Raw genomic sequence first — 21,206 nt, 5'->3', positions numbered from 1 at the left:
CCACTGACTAGCACATACAATCCCTTCAATAGGGATGCAGTTTTATTTTATTCTGCAGGGTGGGAGGGAGGGGAAAGACAGGGCTTTCCTTTGAGTGCCATCTCTGTAGAACTCAAAGTCAGTGTAAGTCACTTTCACCTAACTAGGTGTTCTACAATTCCACAGACTGGCAATGAGTCTAAATTGGAACACAGAATAGTTTTCACTTGCAAAGCCTGAGAGCACTTTAGTCCCCCAAAGAATGAGATTTAAAATAACAAAAAACAACATAAGCATTTCACTGTGGATGACACTTGTGGACTCTAAAATTGCCAGTTTTTTTATGATTTAATATCTGACTTGAAAGTTTCTGCCTCTGGGCACTGTGGGATATATGACTGGGGCCTGAGGACAGACACTGGATGTGAACACCCTCTAAACTATGGGAGAGTGCTAGTCAGCATCCAAACCTGGGTCTAGATATGAATTTCACAGCTTGCCCACCACCTCCTTATAATGGGCCACACATGGTTCACGCACACCAAATTGCTGGGAGGCGGAGAGGTGAAATTCATACTGAGGTCTGACTTTTGATCTCTAGAAGATCAGGACTCTTTGAAGTAACCTGGCCTGCGCACTACAAAATGTAGGATAGGCAAAATCCTGCACTGGCAAAAGGATGGAATGGATGATCTATCAGGTCTTTTCTGTGTAATGCAACACCCTCTAGGTGGGTTATTGGCCATGGGAATTGAACCTGCAACCTCGGCACTTCAAAGCAGGAGCTTCTACATTCCAAGCTTAAATACCCAGCTCTGTCGGTTCAAAATCTGTTGCAGACGCATAAACCTCTATGTGCTTCAGTCACTAGAGGAGGACAGGGAGCCACATGTCTACGTGCAGCGTACATACACACCCTGCCCAGGGAACCTCATTCTGAACCTTGCAGGCCTGCCCGGCTCAAATTCTTCTACCGGCTGCCAATTGTAAGGCAATGCACCTAGGTGGGTCGGCATGAGCTGGGACTGAGCCCAGGACCTATGCATCTAAACCCCCTATGATTCTAAGACAGACGTTAAGCTGTGTTAGAGCCCCTGGGTGCATAGCAATAAGGGGCCCTGCGCGGCAAGTAGCAGTTTTGAATGGTGTTGCTTGTCATTTGACTTTTCGGGGAAAATGTCTTTTTTCACTGTCCATTTCCTTGTTCCTTCATTCACTCACCGGTCCTGCTTCGTGTGGTTCACTATCGAGCGGACTTTCAGTTCACCGTCTATCTTTGGCCTCCCAAATTCTTCCAGTTTCCCTTGCTGTGGGTAGCAAAATGCATGTTAGACTTGCAGTAACGACAGGTTTTTATTTCTGAAGCGCTCTGAACCCAAAAGGTCTCTGAACGTTGCACAAAACAAAGAAACAAATGAGACATTTCCCGAAGGGCAGTAAAGCCCTTCCTTCAACCCCCGAGCCCAGCTCAGATTCCAAAATGGGCCCATAACAAAGGAGAACACTGACACTCACCAACGGGCCTGCAAAACACGTAACCCAAAAGTCAATCACCTCACCCGTAATGTTATCTGTGATGGACTTGAACTCACAGAGAGAGAACATTCCAAAGGCACAGTGAATAGAGAATCATAGAATATTAGAGTTAGAGACCTCAGGAGGTCATTTAGTCCAACCCCCTACTCAAAGCAGGACCAATCCCAACTAAACCATCCCAGCCAGGGCTTTGTCAAGTCAGGCCTTAAAAACCTCTAAGGATGGAGATTCCACCACCTCCCTAAGTAACCCATTCCAGTGCTTCACCACCCTCCTAGTGAAAAAGATTTTCCTAATATCCAACCTAGACCTCCCCCACGGCAACTTGAGATGATTGAGAAGGCGCACTCATGTAAGATTATACTATGGGATCTATTTTGAGTGGCAGAGGTTTATATAAACAGTATCACCTAAAGCCAGATGGAATTTCAATAGGTGACAGTTACCATAGAAGAAGACCCAAGAAGTGGTGTTAGGATCCTGATTAAAGAGAGGCTAGAGTTTGGGTTTGATGATAAGTCAAGGCGAAGATCTGGGTGCAAAGGTTTATCGGTCAACTAATTTTTGCAAGATATCCACATGAGGTTTTCTACTGAAACTGCACTGGAACCAGAAAATAGAACTCTTTCAATGTTGGCTCTCATCTGGAACCCAAACCACAGGTTTGGGGCAGATTCAGAGACCAGAATCCTGAATATCTTAGAGCCCCCAAGCATTTGCAAATGCTACCCACTACAGCACTGTTATTGAGTGAGATGAAACACTCTGCCTACAGAGTGCTCTTTTCTTATTAAAAAAAAAAAAATCTTGACGCATCACTGTTGATCAGAAAAATATATATTTTATACCACTGTGTGTACAACCTGTGGTTATTTCACTGCTGTGCTGTATGGGTTCTGTATACATAATGAGAATAAATCCATAACTTCCAATACAGAGAAACGAAATTAAACACAGAGCAGAGCGTGTGGGATTGATTTGAAGAAAGAAATGACGGCTTTGCTAACATTTCATCTTCTGCATGTCACACTAGCTCTCAGACTGCAGCAGGGAAAAGCAGATGCTTAAAGCACCCATTCGCATTCCAATTTTTAAAGAGCATCACATATCTCATGTCTCATACAGATCATGGCTCTTCCAATCCAAACCTATGAGCTGGAAAGGCCCCCATTCCACTTAGGAGTTTTCTCAGGTTTCTCTTGAAAACTAGGGATTCTGTCTCAGTCTGTTAAATAATCATCTATTAAAGTCTACTCTGGGCTCAGGCAGACTCAGGATAACACAGAGAGGTGTGCTGTGCTGAGTGTCCTCAGCTCCCATTGACTTCCGCTGCAATTCAGTAGATCAGTCCCTCAGATGGTTTGAAAGACAGTATCTGGCCCATATATTCGGAGTTAAGTGCTTAGGAATTTATTACTTGTGCTGTTCTCTCCCTTGTATGCCAGGCTATACTCTTGTTCGTAAAAATGTTTATTCATCTTCTCTTTCTATCCACTTAACAGCAAAATAAAAACACTTTAAATAGCAGCCAGATGTGCAAGAGTTTGTTTTCAGAAAAATGATAGTCCCCCAACATTAGTGGCATGCGAAAATAAAGTATGGGAAATCCATTCAATGGAAAACACGACAGACAGTCTCACATCAGGATCAAGATTTTATAATGTATGGGTTCCGTTTTTGGGATTTGAACATAATTAATGAACAGATAATGATAAACAGCTGACCAAATACAAATGGGTCTTTAAAGGTAGCAAGTACAGGTGATGAGTAAAATGTGTTAATATTGGTATGGAGGGTCCAAATATGTTCATAAAGATAAAATAAAAAAGTTGGGGGGTGGAGGGGAGGGGCAAGAGAGAAGATTCTCAAACTCACCAAGTTTTCTATAGACTTCTGAAATTCACAAATTTTCTTTAAGGTCTCTTTGTCTCTCTTGACTTCATTTATGTACATGGCCAAGTCCTTAAGTGAAAAACAAATGTTTATTTAGTATTCCTGTTTCCCTTCTAATGAAGAATCCTTTAAAAAAAAAAAAAAAAACCACTCGACTTCAGGAGTCACTTCAGAAAGTGAAGATAGCAGCAGCTCTGCAGGAATCAAAACAACAATCTAACACATTGGCTGCATTGGAGAAAATACAAATCTGAGAACTCAGAACTAGCTCAATACATTTCTGCTGGATTTAAAACAAGCGTCAGTCAATTAAAATCGAGTAAGCAGGCCACACGAGCACGTATGGTATCACTACCTATAATTTCTGCATCAATACACTGCTCACACATCAAGAATGCTTTGTGCTCTGCCTGCTGTATCATTCAACCCTTCAGAGACTCCTTAAGCATCTTGGCCCAAACATTCTCCATCCTTTCCCCATGTGCTCTCTTCTAGGATTTTCTTGGGTGTGCAGTAGTTATTTAATTAGACAGGTGCTGCAACTCTACCAATGAACAGGAGAGGGCAGTATATTAAATTAGCATTAGAAGACATGACTGGACTTTCTAAGCAGGGTCCTGACTTTTAATTCAGCTGCTATGTGAGCTGACATTCCAGTTCCATCCAGCATAACTCTTGAAAAGAGTCAGAAAGCCTTTATTTTCTTTCTCCTCCATTTTCACCGCATGCCTTCCACCTCAACACTCCCTTTTCTTTCAACTCCTTCTTCACCTGGACCTCCCTTCATCATTGTCTATGCCAGTCGTCATTCTTAACACTGTATCTCTGCCCATCCTCTGTCTATACATTAACTAAACAGACAATAAACTACTCTGGGCAAGGACATGTCTAAATTTGCTCCATAACTGCTTGACACCTTTTTGGCACTCTGACTCCAATCCAGCAAACTGCTTAAACATTTCAGCACTCTCATTTACTTCAATGTGACTTACTCACATGTTTAACTTTAAGCACATACTTAAGTGTTTTGCTGGATGAGGGTTTATTTAAGCAACACCAATGGAGGAAAAGCATCTTGCAGAAAAGCTATGGGAGCCCTGAATATGCACAACCACTAACATCCCAACTGCAAATGGTTAAGACATTTGTAAGAGAATTCTTCTAAAACAAAGGAAAACTTTAGTGGAACTATTTCTGTGCTGAAAATAGAGTCAGAGTGTGTCTTTGCATTGCTGAGATTAGATTTCTCCTCATTATTGCATTCTCCAGCCAAACTCCCCAGTTGCCTGAATTCTGACCCAGAGGGGAAAGAAAGACTTCTCTAACCCTTCCACCAAACTAATTTCTTACTCCATCTTTAACAATATTTTTAAAACATATTTATGGCCTGTTATCTAGGCCCCTATGTCTCTTTTCCCTCAACAGTAGTTCTTGTCAGCTTGGATTAAATCCGAAAACCACAGAATTTTTCAAGACATCACCTCGGGTGCAAGCTTTCCACAGCTTTTCAACATAAGAAGGATTAATCAGAGATGATAATCACAATCCGAAGTGGCAATACTTATATAACATCACATAATACCCATTTAAAATAGTCAATGTCAGTAACTGTTAGGAAGGGGGGAAAAAGGTAAAGTAATCAGATGAAGTAAGATTCCCCTGCATGTCAAAGTCATCTGAAGCCTCTTCCCCCAGCAGTCTCATCTGCTTCCTTCTATGGAATGTGCCATCTTGCACATATGGGAGAAGCATAGCTGTGGGATCTACAATGAATCATCAGCTTGACAAGATGTACAAACTAGACCCATTCAAAAGTAATAACCATTAAAGCAAACTCTATGTTGCACACAGTGATTTGGGTGAAAGACTGTGCATCCAGGTGATGGGATTTTGCACATGCCAAACACCCACATGTGCACATCTTGCACACATGCCATTGCCTTGTGCAAATCCTGCTGTTAGCTTGTGCAAATGACCGTGCGTGGAAAATCAGAAGTGAGGTTGAAGCCCCTGGGAAAATTCAGCTCTAGGCTTTGCTATCTAGGCTTCTAAACGGTTTCACATCACTGGAGCACAGGAGTGCTAGACTTGTCTAGCTAATGAACAAGTCTGGAATCTAGATGAAATGAACCATTTGAAAACTAAATATAGATTTACATACCAATTAAAATAAAATTGCTGCTTCCTGTGACTGTGGCAAGTCCGACAGCATTTGAGTCAAATCTATACCCTCGTGATGGAGTGAAAGCGGAAGCAGATGATCCTGTCTGATGGCTACTGGTAGCTTCATAAAGAAAACACTCAGCCTTTCACACAGCCAGGATTTTTTATTATTATTATTAGTGTTGGAGGGCATCTTCTTCAACAAAACCTGAGCTCTTCAAAAACACATAGCCACCAAATGAGTCAAATAGTGGAAGGACAGAATCCTGGCAATGCATGAAAACATCTCTGTGCCTCTCCTTTTTTAAACTATCTCCATATTTGACTCTTCACTAACCACACAGTGAACAGTTAATTTTTCAGGTGGAGAATTCTGGCTATCAGATGGAATAGCTCACACCAGCACTCAACATATGTCTACACTGCAAAAAAAGACCCACTGCAGCCACGGTCAACCGGAGCCAAAGCAAAAACAAAAGACCCATTGCAGCAAATCTCAGAGTCAGGGTCAACTGACTTGGGATCACGCTACAGAGCTAAAAATAGCAGTGTAGACATTCGGGCTGGAATCAGGACTCTGTAACCCAGCAAGGGGGATGTATCTTAGACTATGGGCTCCAGCCTGAGTCAGAATCTCTACACTGCTATTTGTAGCCCCATAGTGTGAGCTTAAGTCAATTGACCCGGGCTCTGAGACTTGCTGCAATGGGCCTTAGTTTTTGCCATGCAGACATACTCTCAGACACGGAAAAGGGGGTGGAGAAGAGAGAGGGACATGTCGCTGCTCTTCTTTCTCTCCATATATTAAACCCGTTGATTTATTTTCAAAAAGGGTCTCCTTCCCAATTCAAACCCCTCCCCCCAATTTAAGCCCTTGCTCACCATCCCAGTTTACATTACAAATCTCTCTGTCTATCCACGGCTCTCAGTAGTTCCTCCAATCGCACCCATATATTGGTTGAAGTTTCCAACACAGTGGGTGAAATCTCAGGGTTAAAATGGGTCAGGCTTTAAGGGTCTGACCCAGTGCACACTGAAATTAATAGACAGACTCCCATCGACTTCAACGGGCTTCGGATCAGGCCCTACGTCATAATAGGGACTGGACTGTTCACCCTTTATGCATTTGTGGATTTTATGCATTATGACCTCAATTCAACAAGGCGTTTGAACACAGGCCTAACTTAGAGCATGCGAGCAGTCATCAACATGGAGCGAGGCACCTCCAAGTTCCTCACTGAATCAGAGCCCCTGGGCCTTATTCTGAAAAGTGCTGGGCAACCTTAATTCCCACTGACTGTGGCGGGAGTTGAAGGCACATAGCATGCAACAGCCTTGGGCACCACTGATGTAATTCTTTGCAGTAGGAAAACAAACACAAACAAAATCAATTCACAGTTGGTCAGGAATGTAAGAAGCCATACACAGCATAAAGGGAGTCCAAGGCAGCATTTAGATCATTTGCACTGCAGAAAGAAGGGATTGAGGAAACTACTTTGGTTGGAATCCACAAGTTTAGCTTCATAATGTAAGAGAATCAACGTGGGTCAGTGCCCATTTAAACAAAGAGTTTTGTTTTAAGCAAAGCTTACCCCAAAACAGAGGATGCAAATCACTGATTACACAACTGCTGGCATAATCTTTGTCCCTCGTGCCAGGAACTTGAAAATTCTCTTGTCCAAACCCCACAGATATTTATTTTTAGAATGACTATGCTTGGAGTCCGCTTTCTAGCCCCAAGACACATGTGGAAAATCCCAATTGTGGGTGGGCAGCAGTGAATTAGATTGCAATGTCCTTCAAACAACCTTCACCTTCCAGTGATCTACATGCCAGTTCTGGATGCACTGACTAACAGGAAAAATGACTAAGAAGGTCACTGGACTTCTGTAAGTCCTAGGAAATGCAGTGTCATTGGAAAAAAAGCTGATCCTCAGAGACAGAAAACAAATATCATGACCTCAGGACATAGAGTACAGCTCAGTGGTGAGCTCTCTGTGGTCATGAAGATGACCTGGGTTTAATGACTGGTCTCACAGGATGATTCTGTTCCGAGTTACATGGCTGTAAAATCAGAATCATGCAGAAAATTTTTGACAAAAATGAATTTGTTTTTGTTGAAAGTTTTTCCTCAAATTCTGGGGGTTTTCAGGGTTTTCATTGAAAATCCCAACATTTTCAAAAACACAGAAATTTCTATTTTGTAGGCAAGCCACTTCCCATAAAAAAAACCCATTTAGATGGAAAATTCCCAACCCACACCAGCTCAGTGGTATTCAGATCTGGATTACAGTGCGTAATCATCTGTGCTCCATGAAGACACAGTACACAAACACACCAAAAGGGACAAATTTCCACAACACTGGTGTACAGTCAAAGTAATGCCACTCCTGTCAATGGAGTCACTCCAGATTTACACTGGTGAAAGCGAGAGTCGAATTTGTCACAGTATGTCTACATACAATGGTTATCAGTGCAAAGCTGTCAACCAATACCACTTCCTCTCCAGAGCATAGGGAGTAGATAATGGTGACAACCATGCATTTGTTGTGAAATGATTTCTAATAGCAACTAGTGTACACATGCGTACCCTCAAGGGAAAGACATTTCTTTCCTCCACTCTGATGTGTTACACTTTTCCCTCTGAAGTTTTTTCTACACATAATTGACCCCCCTTTTCCCCAGGTAGAAGCATTGCATCTGAGTAATGATACTCATCTCTCACTGCAGCTTTTGCAAAGAAAATAAGCAGCTTGTGTATGGAATCTTAATATCCCTAAGCTGAGCTATGAAATGGTGACGTCTGTACTCTTTGCAAGCATCGCTATCTTTGAAGAAGTCAGTTTAGATTTTAAGCCCTATTGGGGCATGAACAGTTTCAGTTATGTCTTTGTACAGTGCCTAGTGCAATAGGGCATTGACCTCCTGGTGCTACTGTAATGCAGATAAATAATAGCAGCCCAGACCTTGATTTATCTCCACCGTTGCAGCCTAAAGTTCCCTGCTTCTATCAGCTCCCTGCAGATGGACTGCATCACTCCTCTCTTACCTGCATGGCTTCCAAAGCTTCCTTGAGTTGTTGCTTTTCTGGCCGATCAGATGAATGGCTGAGAAGCTCCTGCAAAAAATATTCCAAGTGCCTTAGTAAAGTTTCACACACTACTGCCCCCATGATGTAATAGAGCACAGTACAAGCCATAAAGCAATTACTGCATACCACTATGAACATAAAGCAGTGAAGCTGTGGCAGGCAGTCAGCAGCTATAACTGTAAGGAGAGGAACCAGCAAAGCTGTTGGTGCTCAGTGGATCTGTTACACTGAGCTGACGGGAGGAATTTCACACATAATCAGATTATACGAAAGCTTATTTTATATTCATTAACTGCCTCTTGTGGCTAACTAGCAGAGAATTACCCTTGGTCATTGTACTTTAAAAAATGGCAGAAATATTATGTTGCGCTGAGTAGCTGTAGTAATTATTTCATTTAAAGAAAAAAAATTCCTCGCTCTGCGCTTTCCAGTACTGATTCCATTTGCTATGGGATAAGCTCAGAGGTGCTAGAGCAAGAATGGCAACCGCAAGGCAATTTGGATGCTAAAACACTTACTTTTAATAGGAGATGATACTTCAAGACCCTTTGCATTGGTACCACCAGCAGATCTTGCAATTTAAATTTCCCATCCTGAACCTTTAATGTGCATTCCTAAAAATAAAATAAAATAAATAAAGAGGTGGGGGGAAAAAACCTAACGTTGCTTTGTTGTGTTTCTGTAAACTCTCAAAGCATAATGCATCATAGTTTCCTCATTTTTCCAGTAGGTTGGGGCAAATGTCCTAGTTCCATTATATACACCGTACCTCCTGTCACTTCCACTCCCACAGAGTGGAGTGGTTGGGCTACTCTGCATCTGGGAGACCCTAGGTTTGAGTCCCTTGGTTCCTCTCTCCAGGCAGGGGATAGGAGCGGTGTGAGCAGAACACTCAGCCTCTTGGTGAGTGTGGTGGTTGCACCTGGTTTCAGAATGCTCAAGCAGTGACCACTCCAGCTGATTTAGGGCAGCACTAGCCGGTTCTGATGGGAATCTTATCCAGTCCTCAGAGGGTTAGTAGTGATTGGGACATAAGGAGGGGTGGCCTCAAATCCACTTGAGGGCGGGGGGCCACCCAGAAGAAATAAAATAAAAAGAGAGAGAATCTCCCTTATTTTAAACCATTTAAAACTGTTAGGATGGGCCTGCTACAATGTGCATTAGGCTATGCAGAGAGATGGGCTCTGCTAACAAGTGGAAATGTAATTAAATAAGGAGAAATGGATGAACAGCCAGAGGTCACAGCACAGCAGCAGCGCCTTGGATACTGGGCATGATCTGGACCGTACTATTTTGATGTGAGACCTAAGGGGGGGGGGGGGGTGTTTAATAAGCAACTCACTCGGTAATCACACTGCTGCATTTGCACTGCGAATCAAAGGCCATTTGTGGACAATAACATAACATGCAGCGACAGCCCAGCAAATTGAGATTAACATCACAAATGAAGTAGGAATTACAACTAGCAGTCCAAGTAGCCTGTCCTTTCTGGACCTTCATTGTTTTGCAAAGTATCAGACCCTACTTACATTGATTCCACACATCCGAGAGAAAGGATGGTTCAGTGGTTAGGGCAATACCTTGGGACGTGGAAGGCCTGGATTCAATTCCTTGCTCTCTGAGGGGGACTCCTTGGGTGATCTTGGGCATGTCCCTTAGTCTCTCTGTGTCTTAGCTCCTCATCTGTAAAATGACCTCCTCTACCTCCCGGGAATGTTGCGAGGACAGATACACTAAAGATTGAGAAGATACTACCCTCTCTGGGGCTAGAGAATTGCCTAGACTACATAGATAGATCATCCCTAGTCTGTTAGCCCATGTGATACAGATTACTATGAATGTAAAGAGAAAATGGGCTGGGTGGTCTTGCTGTCCTAGCTCCAAAGATCTCTTTGGACACACAACACAGGAGATAGAACAATTCACTACTCAACCCCTATTCAGTGTACATAGGCCCAGTTCCAATGGACTTCAATGGAGGTTGTAACAGTTTGTGCCAGAGCTGGATTTGGCCCAAAATCTCTGCTCAAGTGAGGGACAAAACTGGAGCATCAGAGGGAGGAAGGGCTGGGATGGCCCAGATCAGGAGCTACCAGAGCTGTGCGTGGAAGCCTGGGCAGAATTTGCCCACAATGCACCAATCCTGCACAATGCAGCTGCACAAAGAAATGCAACACACCTGCCAGAAATTCAGCACAAAAGTCCGAGGCTCCTGATCCAAGCCCATTGAAGTCAATGGAAAGACTTCTACTGGCTTTGGATCGGGCCCATAACACACCAACTACAGAGGCAGAAAGTGAGGTCATTTGACTCAGGTGGAGCCCTCATTAAGATTACTTTCTCAGGCTCTGGGGGCGGGAGCAGGGCGGACTGTTAACACACGCAGCCCCATGATGCTTCTGAGCAATCAAGTCTGAGGAAGTTGCAGATGGGCTTTATGGAGGGAAAGATGGTGGTGGGAAGGACAGGATACATGGGAAACCTGCTCTCCTGAGTGAGTCCAATCCACATTTAAACCCTTTTTACTAGGGAGATGAGCTGGATGATCCAGGGACAAATCTTATAAAGTGCCCATCTTCCAGTGACAAACAGTCATCTTCTGTGCGGCTCAGTGCAGGAATTACTGGGTGAAATCCTCTGGCTTGTGTTAGGCAAGAGGTCAGAGTAGATGATCCTTGCAGTCTGAAAATCCATTAATCTCTAACATGGAGGGTGCTCAACACCTTACGGGGGGGCAATGAATTGGGTCTTTTCCATCATCCATGGCTGTCATGTATTGGGACAGAACTGGCTTGATGGGGGGATAAAAGAGGGGAGAAGGGGGCGGAGGAGGAGGTGGAGGCTTTTGGGAGCCTTGCTGCTACAAAGACATAGTATTAAAAAAAGGGAAAGGATGTTAACAAGTGAAACATTTCATTAAACAGTCTAAACATGGCAGCTTTAAGCCTTGCGCCATGGAGGATATGCAGGTGTAAGAGGCCAATTCTACCCTCCTGCTCTGTACAGTGGCTATTCAAAAGCTACAAGAGGCTAGTGGGGGCAGATGAGGGGGGTGAAGATGGGCCAATAGCACAAGGTAACTATGGAGATTCTGGCCTTCTCAATATCCCAAGAAAAGAATTATGCCTGGGCTGCTCTAATTTATGCCAGGGGGCACACTGGCAGACCCAGAATCTGGGTGGCTGAATGATCTTTGCCCAGCAAAGTGATCTTTGCCCAGCAACCCCCTTGTGCTGCACCAGAATCAGCCCCCAATTATTCCCCTCCCTCTTGGATTAAAGCTTTTTAAGGAGAATTTCCAAAACTCATTCAATCCCAGCAGCAGTTTCTAAACCTAACAACAAAGTAAATCGAAGAAGGGAGGCAGAACACAAACGAGCTCTTGGACTGAATGCCTGGTGCCTCATCCCAGTCTCCCCCACATCCACTTACCTCAACTTTTTGCCTGACGTCATCTTTGTTTGCAATGAGACTGTTCAGAGTATTTTGGGCACACTCCATATGGCTGCAGTACTCGCCATAAATCAATAGTCTGCAGAGGATTTAATCAGAAACATTTGCAAGCAGTTATTAATCATTATAAAAAAATATGGGAAAGTGCAAAGCAAACAGCTAGTCCCTCACATAACCACTTAAAGCATTAACGCTTTTTACTGCACCACTTTTTAACATTGAAACACTTTGAACTTTTCAGAGAAGCGTGTTCGAGCCTGTATGGGAAATTCAGCCACCAAAATTAGGCTGGTGAGTAGTGGAAGGGACTTTTCAATTAATCTGCCCTCCCATTACACAAAGTACCATGGCTCATCCCTCAGCGGCCAGGTCCCAGAGCCCTGGCAGAATTCCAACACTGGCCTGTAACCTCCCTAAATCCAAGTTTGCTTGGGTGAGACCAGATGTTAAGATATAATTATGTGGTGCTCTGGATTGTGATGAAGTTCTTGTTCATGCAGGGGAAAAGAATCTGGGATAATTTTCCAGCTGAAAAAAATAATCATTAATACTTCCTCTTTCCACAGACTGAGAAGCTCCAGTAGAGGACATCTGCCTATCCTCTGTGCTGCTACTTCTCAAATAGCGTGTTCTGAGATCTGTACCTTCCTTTCCCTTTTTGGACAACAATTTCTTTTTTTAGTAACTTTCTGTACAGAGATGGGTCTGGCTCAATAATCTGGACCGGAACATATCAGAACGCTGGGAAAGTCTGGCTCTGAATCCAGATCCCAACTTCCTGCCGAATGTTTATCTCTATAGTGCGCTGTTCTGAAGTTTCATAGCTCCACACCCATGTTATGGTTGTTAAATTATTATTTGTATTGCAGTAGCGCTTAGGAGCCCATCATGGACCAGGACCCCATTGTGTTAGGTGCTGTACAAAACACAGAACAAAAAGCTAGCCCCTGCCCCACAGAGCTCACATTCGGGATACAATACCACAATCTCGTGGTTCAAGGATACCTGTGGGTCAGATATATTTTTAAAAGTCTGTTTCAGGAAGAAGTATTAAAAACAACACAAAACAGTAAAACTGCCTATAGGAAGACCTTCCTTAATAGCATATTATGAACTGGCTCCATCACTGGTAAGTAAATACACAGACCCCCCCATGTACCGTGTATCACCATAAAAATTGCATTGCCCACATAGTAAATGGAGCTGCCAGGGGTGTACGAACAATTATGTTGTTAATGCACCTTGACTCCAAGAGCACCAGTTACACTATATATTTAGGTGCCTCTCCACAAACTGTACATTTAGAGATGTCTGAGGTGGTGATGCTACAAGACTGGTGAGCTGGACATACCAAGAGAAAAAGCCGTGGACGCTGTCCAAGGCACCAAAATGAATGGATGAGCAACCTCTATTTAAAGTTCACCCTGTCTCCTACAGCTTCTCCCTCCCCAAATGATATTTCCTCTCGGATTCATTTCGGTGAACTCAGTTCCTACATTTGATCCTAGATAGCTTGATGTTTAAGCAATAATCCTTAGAAAGCATATTTGGGTAGGTAATGGAGTTTTTACTGGTCATTACGGTACCTTTCCCTTTTCCTTTCCAGTAGCCATTCTGGTATCTTTCCTCATGGCTGTGTGTTACATGCAGTTTATTCAAACTGGACATTTTTAGGGGTTTTAGCGCGTTGAACTCTGGATCACACAGAGGCTCTGGAGGGTAAATACGAAGGTAAATGGTGCATGCACACCACAAATCCTGCACGCACACCACTGAATGCAGTGGCTGCTGAACATGAGTAGAATGTTTTCATCAGATTACAAGAGAGGCAGCAATCTCCCCACTGTCTTAATAGGCTTTTCCCCTCCTTAAGCACTTCTCACTTTCATTGTACACCAGGTTAGTCCTGCAATTTACAAAAGCAGATTATGCGCTGCATTAAACCAAAACACAACCTAGATCTTGGGAGGCTTAAAGGTAAAATAAAAACCTTTAATTTGAGTAATTTCTCTAATGTGGCTCAAAGCACATCCTGCCAATGCCATAAAACTGCATAATTGGCTTCCAGCCACGCTGTGACAACAACTAGGTGGCTGCTGTGCTAATATCCTTGCTTATCAAACTGACCTGTATGGTCTCTGTCTGTACTTCCCCATTTGTCTGTCTATCCATTTCATGTTATTGATTGTAAGTGCTTTGGGGCAGAGCCATCTTATTTGGTTCTGTGTACAGCACCTAGCACAATGGGATCGTGGTCCATGGCAAGCGCTTTTAGGTGCTACAGTAATACAAATAAATCATAATGGTTTCCAAACCACAAGTGTTCACGTTTGATGAGACAACCAACACCATGTTCATACACCTCTTTCCTTTGAGGATCCCCAGGCATTTACAAATAGTATTTAAGCCTCCCAGCACTACGGTGAGGTATGCAAAGTGACTCGCCCAAGTTCACAGAGCAAGTCAGTTGCAGGGCTGGGTCTGACTCCTAAATTTCATTCCTGACATTTAATCACTATGTGATGTTCCTTCCTTTATTGCAAAATGGTCAGAAAGGACTCAGAAATTATTATTATTTGCATTACTGTAGAAAACTAGAGGCCTCAACTGAGATCACAGCCCCTTGTACTAGGTGCTGTCCGGACACAAAGTAAGAGACAGCCCCTGCCATGAAGAATAAGTTCTTACGGTCCAAACAGACAAGACAGAAAAAAGGTGAAGAAAGTGAGTATTAACCTCATTTTATAAAGGAGGAGCTGAGGCACAGAGAAATAAGGCCTGATCCTGCAAAAACTCATGCAGGTAGCGGATCTGGGGTATGTGAGTAGTCTCATCAAATAACCCTTTGCAGGCGCAGGGCCTAAGAAATTTGCCCAAGGTAATTCTGTTTTATATGAATGGCTTGGGTACTTTCTGGGTATGTGAGGTTGAGAACAGAGCTGGGATATTAGCATCCTTTAGCTCCATACCAGTACATAGAGCTGGAAACGGACACAGTGATTTTCACATCCAGGGTTAGATGCAAAGAGTCAAGTCTCACCGATTTTTTTTTTTTTTTTAACTCTAAATCCCATTAATCCTGTATGTTTTCCACCCCCCACTTTCTAGACATTAAGTGTATTGCAGATAGCAAGACTGGACACATCTGCAACCCCGTACTATAACTCATTCATTATTTCAGAGACCTGTCACATGCTAGGGAAGATCCCAGTATCCCTGACCTAGTGCCACTGTGTAAATCTGTGATTCTCACAGCCAGCCGAGTAATTGAATAGAGAGATTTATGGAACTCTCAATACCTGATGAAGCTGCAGCCAATACAGATTATTCTTCTGGCTTTTTCCCTTAACAACTTCTCAACACGTGCAATAATATGCTGCTGGTTTAAAAGGGGTTCCAAGAACATAAATTTAAATCTCCATCGGACAGCTGAGATTTACAAGATGTTTCATTTTTTAAAAAATCCACAGTGCACAGGAGTGATGCATTGCTCGGCTGGGGACGCATGGAGGGGAGTGGAAAAGCAGGAGTAGATGGGTTGCATTAAGTAGTGTTGATACCTAAGAAAGGGAGGATGGTCTTAGGTTTAAGGCATTAGACTAGTATTCCAGACAGCTGGCCTGTGGGCACCTCTACACAGCAAAGAAAATCCCCCAGAGTCAAGTCTCAGATTTAAGCCCAGTGAGCCCAAGTCAATTGACCCAGGTTCTGAGACCTCAGTACTGTGGGTTTTTATTTTCAGTGTCGATGTAGCCACAGACTTCCCCCATGACACTGAACTAGTCACTTCAGCTCTCTGTGCCTCAGTTCTTCATCTGTACAGTGGGGGAAATTAATACTTCCTCATCTTTGAGGCAGGGACGATCTTGCACTATGCGTTTGTACAGTGCCTAGCACAGTGGGGCCCTGATCTCTAGGTGATAGTGTAATACAAATAAATAATAATAATAATAATACATTAGAATAGGTCTTTTAAGACACTAAGACCAAAGAGAAAGTCCCAATCCTTCCTCTTCTTCTATGAAAACATAATTCTGGAAGCACTAATTCAAAGGCCTATTCTATTCTGTCCCTAGTCACTCAGTATGGAGACTGCACTTCCTCTCAGCTCTCACAAAAGAGCGACTGCAATTGTTCTTCCCAGTAGACTCCACCCCCCTCCACCCACACTGCCCCCCGTCAGCCCGATTGGCCATGAAATCAGTAACACAGCTTAGCTCATACATAATGCAGCACCTTAAATTCTTCTCTAATTCTCTATTTGTGATGCGCACGATAGGCTCTTCGCTGGGCATATTGCTGGGATCAGTAGCATTAAAACGTTACATTCACCCACTCAGCTGCTGCAGGCAGTGTCGGTGTTCCAAGGGAGGGCAGAAATTCAGAGACAAAGCTGAAAGACAAGCAGCTCTGCAGGGGTTTTCCCTTACCTACTTGGTACATTGTGCCGCAGTTGGATACAGGAACAAGCACACAATTAGATGAGGGAAACAGCAGCCCTAACAGAAGGCACTTTTTGCCTCTCCTCTTGAGCAACCCACCAGCCTCCTCCCCTCCGTCCATCAGTTCTCCACACCAAAGTTCTCCTGTTTTCCGGCTGATTAGTAGTATGCACATTGTCCAATTTCCACAGCTCCCCTATTTTTGAATCAGTGCAGGAAGAAGATACCTCCCCCGTAGTTAAAGGGAGAGCAAAGCTCTGTTTAAGTCTACTGCTCGCAAGATTTCTCAACGCCAAACTTTATGTTTAAACTGTCATCCTCTGATTCTAACCCATCAGGTTATATCTTGGCCCACGTTTTTGGCTCATCTACCTACCTGTGGTATTTCCACAGGGCCCAGTACTACATGCCCAGCTAGAGCTGCCCTATGGTTATGGCAAGAACAACAAACCATATTATCAAATGACACTTCGCCCTTCGAATGCAAGAACCTCAGGGCACTTTGCACACAGTAATGGAGGCCATCTCACATCCTACCTGGGGGAGGTTGTGCCAGTGTTCAGAGCTGGCTGAAATCTTTTCACAGCATCCTCATCCCCTGATCAATGCACGTTATCTTAGTGCATTTCACCTTTTAAACCATTCTTCCCACCAAAGAGCCCCTGGATACACAGGGTGAAATCCTGGCCCCACTAAAGTCAGTGGTCATACTCCTCTTGATTTCAGCAGGGCCAGGATTTCACCCACACACAATTTAAAATGCCACCTCACTCTATTTAAAAGCACATTTCAGTGGCCTGTACAAGCAGCTTTAATACACCGATAACATAGTGAGCCCATAGCGAACGTCAGCGCATTATGTAGAGGGCACATGGATTAGCGATGAACTTATTTACAAGGGCAATATTAGATTGTTTTCCTGGAATAGGGGTGGTCACATAGAACTTGCTCTCCTGGGGAAGAGGGTGCAGTATGGTGGGATTTTGGAGCCTTGAGGAGCACTGCTGTGTGGGTGAAACAAAGTTCTTATGAATCCCCATTCTCATAAAACACACGCTGAGAACGTCTGGTGTGCACTCCCTCCTTACCTCCACACAACTTGCCCTAGCAGAGAAGTTCCTACCAACCATTACCGGAACTGTAGTTCCCACAGCTTTGAGAGAGAGTCTGATAGTTAAGTTATTGGAGTGGGCAAACCTCGTTTGTCTCTGTTCTCTCACTGGCACCTCCATCCGGCACTGCCCTTGTTATACAAGTCCACACTCAACGTTCAGATTCCAGAGCACGTTCCCTAGCACACAGCCAGTTCACCATGTGCAAACAGCTGCCTTTGGTAATCAGCGTGTATTTGTTTTACCATGTTAGAAAGGGATGCTGATGATGGACCTTCCTCATAGCAGCAAGCCAGTGTCCCGAAATTGGGGGACTGGGATTCCTTTGCTAAAGAAAATATTGAGCAGGCAAAAGGGAGAGGAACTCTTTTCTTATCCCCTTAGCAGAAATTGACAAAGTTTGCTTTGTGTCTTGTCTGCACATTTACACTTCCAATTTTTCACATTGCAAGGTGCTGAGGAACTGTGAACCTTCAGAAGAAATGTCCTGTGGTTTCTCTCCACCCTCGCTGCCACATGCCCCAAGCACATTGCAAATCTGACCGGAATGCACTGCCCTCTGGTGCGGTCAGGAAGAGTTAGATCTCCAAAGGCTGCAAAAGAGCAAACACCTACCCGAACTGTAAAGCAATTATCGACTTTCTGCAGCAAAACCTGCTCTCTTCCAAAAGAGAAAAACCTACCAGCTTTCAGACACAGTTAAGAAGTGCTGTGCTTGACCCATTTTTATCATCTCTCAAGGCTTGTGACAAATACCAAAAAAAAGTGTCCGCAATTGGCATTTCACTGCTTGGAGCTTCGCATGGCATATGCCAGAGGGGCTTCTAATAGTTTAATTCCCTTTTGAAGCAGGTTGGTTGACTTGTTTGTTGGAATAACCTGGCATGAAGAGTGGTTTTGAGAGTTAGCTAGCACGGCCTTTTGGGGGGAGAGAGAGGTTGAGAGAGGATAAAATACAAGCACTTCATTTCCAGCTTCTGTATCATATTGATGCTAGAAAGAAATAGCCTCCTGTCACCCTGCCTTTAACCCACAGACTAGGATCGCCTCAGCAGAGGAGCTAACTCAAAGTTAATTCCATGGACTGAGCCACTGGGAAGCCAAGCTGAGGGGGAGGGGAATCAAAGAGGCACAGAGAGGGAAAGTGACCAGTTAGGGTCACTCCCAATTTTTTTAATCTCACCTCACATGGAAGCTGTTCCATGCCAGACTTATTTTAATTGCCCTTCTCTGTACTTTCCTCCTCCCTCCCCATTCTAATATATCTTTTCTGAGATGGGATGACCAAAATTGCATGCAATATTCAAGGTGGGCGTACCATGGATTTATATAGTGGCATCATGATACTTTCTGTCTTATTATCTAGCCCTTTCCTGATGGCTCCTAAAATTCTGTTAAGCTTGGAGAACACCCTGTTAACAGCCCCTTTGTTTTATACAGATGGGGCAGGGTGAGGTGCGTGTAGCTTGAGTGTCTGCCCGCCCGACTTCAGCTGTGGCATATGCTGGACCCCTGGTGTCATCTGCAGTGGGACTGTACCTACTGACTTTATTCATACATGCTGCTCCAGCTTCCTCTGGTTTGTGACAGGTGCCATATCAAGGACCTCCAAAACTAAAAGCGCGCAGTTACAGCTTGGGCTAACAAGCCAACACTCTCCAGGTGAGGCTGTAATAGACATATCCTCTATGGATCAGGCACAGAGGGCGACCTGTCGCACACATTCACTAATGTGTCACACTCGATCATCACTGACATCTATGATGTCCCTGCCTGACAATGTGACAAACACAGGACGTGTGCCTTGAGGCCTCTCTTTTTTCCCCGAAGTGGATATCAAAAGCTTTGTTTCAGCAGAGATTTTTTTACTCTCACTCTTCCAAACTCTGATCTCACTTGAGATACCAGGAACTCCAATGACAGTCCCAGATATGGGAGAAGGGATGTGCTCAGAGATTTGAAGCATTATCCTGCTCTAGAATGGGCCTTAAAAAAATTCTATCACTGAGTCAACCTTCCAGTTTCCCAGCTGCTTTACTGGGCCTGCTAGCCATTACAGCTGCTGATGGAAGCGCTGAATGGTTGTCTATGTGGAAAGCTACATATATATTGTAGGATTTATACGATTCCTGAGCTGTTAAAAATAGGTTGCTATTTATGGCACAGAAGTCTGATAAAATAGTGGGTTCAGCAATTCTTAGCATTAAACAGTCAGCCTCTGCAAACCTGTGTCAGTCTCGCTTTGATTGTTTGTTGAATATTATAGATCTATAATTACACTTACACATGCATGGGGAACTAGATTTTTTTTCAAATATTTCTGTGCCCGTTGCACCTTCAAAATATGGTGGTTGTGCATGGGACTGTTACCCCTAGTAGCTGTAACTCAAGTTATAATGTCTCACCTAGCTTATGGATCAGAGGCCTGTGGTTTTTGCCTGTGGATTTGGAAGCTAAGAGCCAGGGTTCTATCCCTGCTGCAAAGGTCTGTGGAGGACTATGTCATTTATTGTCTATAGCACATGGATTTGACATAATACATATTTACGTGTAAAAATTAAGTAACCAAGACAAGGGTGTGCACAAATGGGTAATAGTATATACTAATAGTATACATTTTTATTTATACCTAAATATCTGTGTGCGGGCACGAATGCATCTTCTGCAGCCACAGTTTAGGTTCAGAGATGGGAAAATCTCTCTAACTGCAAACACTAAGCCCACTTTGTGCAACACAGCCAGCACAAAATGGTCTTAAACCAATCCGAGCTGGTCAGGGGAGAATTCCCCCTATGCAGGGGACACTGGATGATGAGCTGGTCCTTCACCATCCACTCCCGTCAAACCCAAGGGATAGGGGAAGAAGAGGGAATGCTGGGGTAGGGCACGGCGAAGCAGAGGTTATCTTAAATCAGTGACCTGCAGCAAGATTCCTGATGCACCTACCATGAGCCCATTATTTTGGGGAGGGAGGGGGGAAGAGGATACACTTATGTTCTCCACTATTTACTGTGTAGACTGACTGTCAAGTTTACACAACATTAAGAATATGAGGAAACCACATGGCCAGCTGGGATCCAAATGATCATGTTTACTAATGACATACAAGGCCATGCTACATGTATACACAGCTGCTCTGTTAGGCTCTGGCGACTTCTTCAGCAGAAGATGGGGAGCTCCCGTAGAGGGACTCTATCCATTACACGTCCTTTTTTCGAGTTCAGTTTACAGGCAGGCAGTACAGCATTCCAGCATATACAGGGCCACTCAGACACTTCTTCACCCAGCTGGCAGTTAGACTCAACAACTCCTTTCAAAACCCAAAGTACCGACGGTGAAACCTTAAATTACTGCAGGAGCTAGAAAAGCAACTGTCAGATCTGCAGGCAGTTTGAGAGGAGCACACCTTCACCCCAACAGCAGTGGCGTATCGAGGGGGAGCAGTGGGGGGGCCAGGCTCCTGGGTGCCAGCCTGTGAGGGGCACCGGGCCAGCCCTTCACGACAGGCAGGGGGCCACAGGAGGCTGAGGGGCGGCT

General features: G+C 44.0%; 1 protein-coding gene across 4 annotated transcripts in view; it reads right to left on the bottom strand.

Moving 5' to 3' along the window:
• Nucleotides 1-21,206, bottom strand: part of VAV2 (vav guanine nucleotide exchange factor 2) — a 284,485-nt gene that overhangs the window by 26,966 nt on the left and 236,313 nt on the right. For all 4 annotated transcript variants that reach the window (XM_067541859.1, XM_067541857.1, XM_067541856.1 and 1 more), the window contains 5 exons: nt 12,095-12,194; nt 9,181-9,276; nt 8,621-8,689; nt 3,391-3,477; nt 1,201-1,286 (listed from right to left, as the gene is read on the bottom strand). In XM_067541859.1, coding sequence (XP_067397960.1) covers nt 1,201-1,286; nt 3,391-3,477; nt 8,621-8,689; nt 9,181-9,276; nt 12,095-12,194 — 438 coding nt within the window. The remainder of the gene's footprint in view (nt 1-1,200; nt 1,287-3,390; nt 3,478-8,620; nt 8,690-9,180; nt 9,277-12,094; nt 12,195-21,206) is intronic.

This window comes from Emydura macquarii, unplaced genomic scaffold (assembly GCF_026122565.2).
Source record: "Emydura macquarii macquarii isolate MOO-44397 ecotype Brisbane River unplaced genomic scaffold, CSIRO-AGI_Emac_v2 contig_691, whole genome shotgun sequence".
Lineage (NCBI taxonomy): Eukaryota > Metazoa > Chordata > Testudines > Chelidae > Emydura > Emydura macquarii.
Note: the sequence above shows the minus strand (reverse complement) of the source record. Positions and strands in the feature narration are given on the sequence as shown.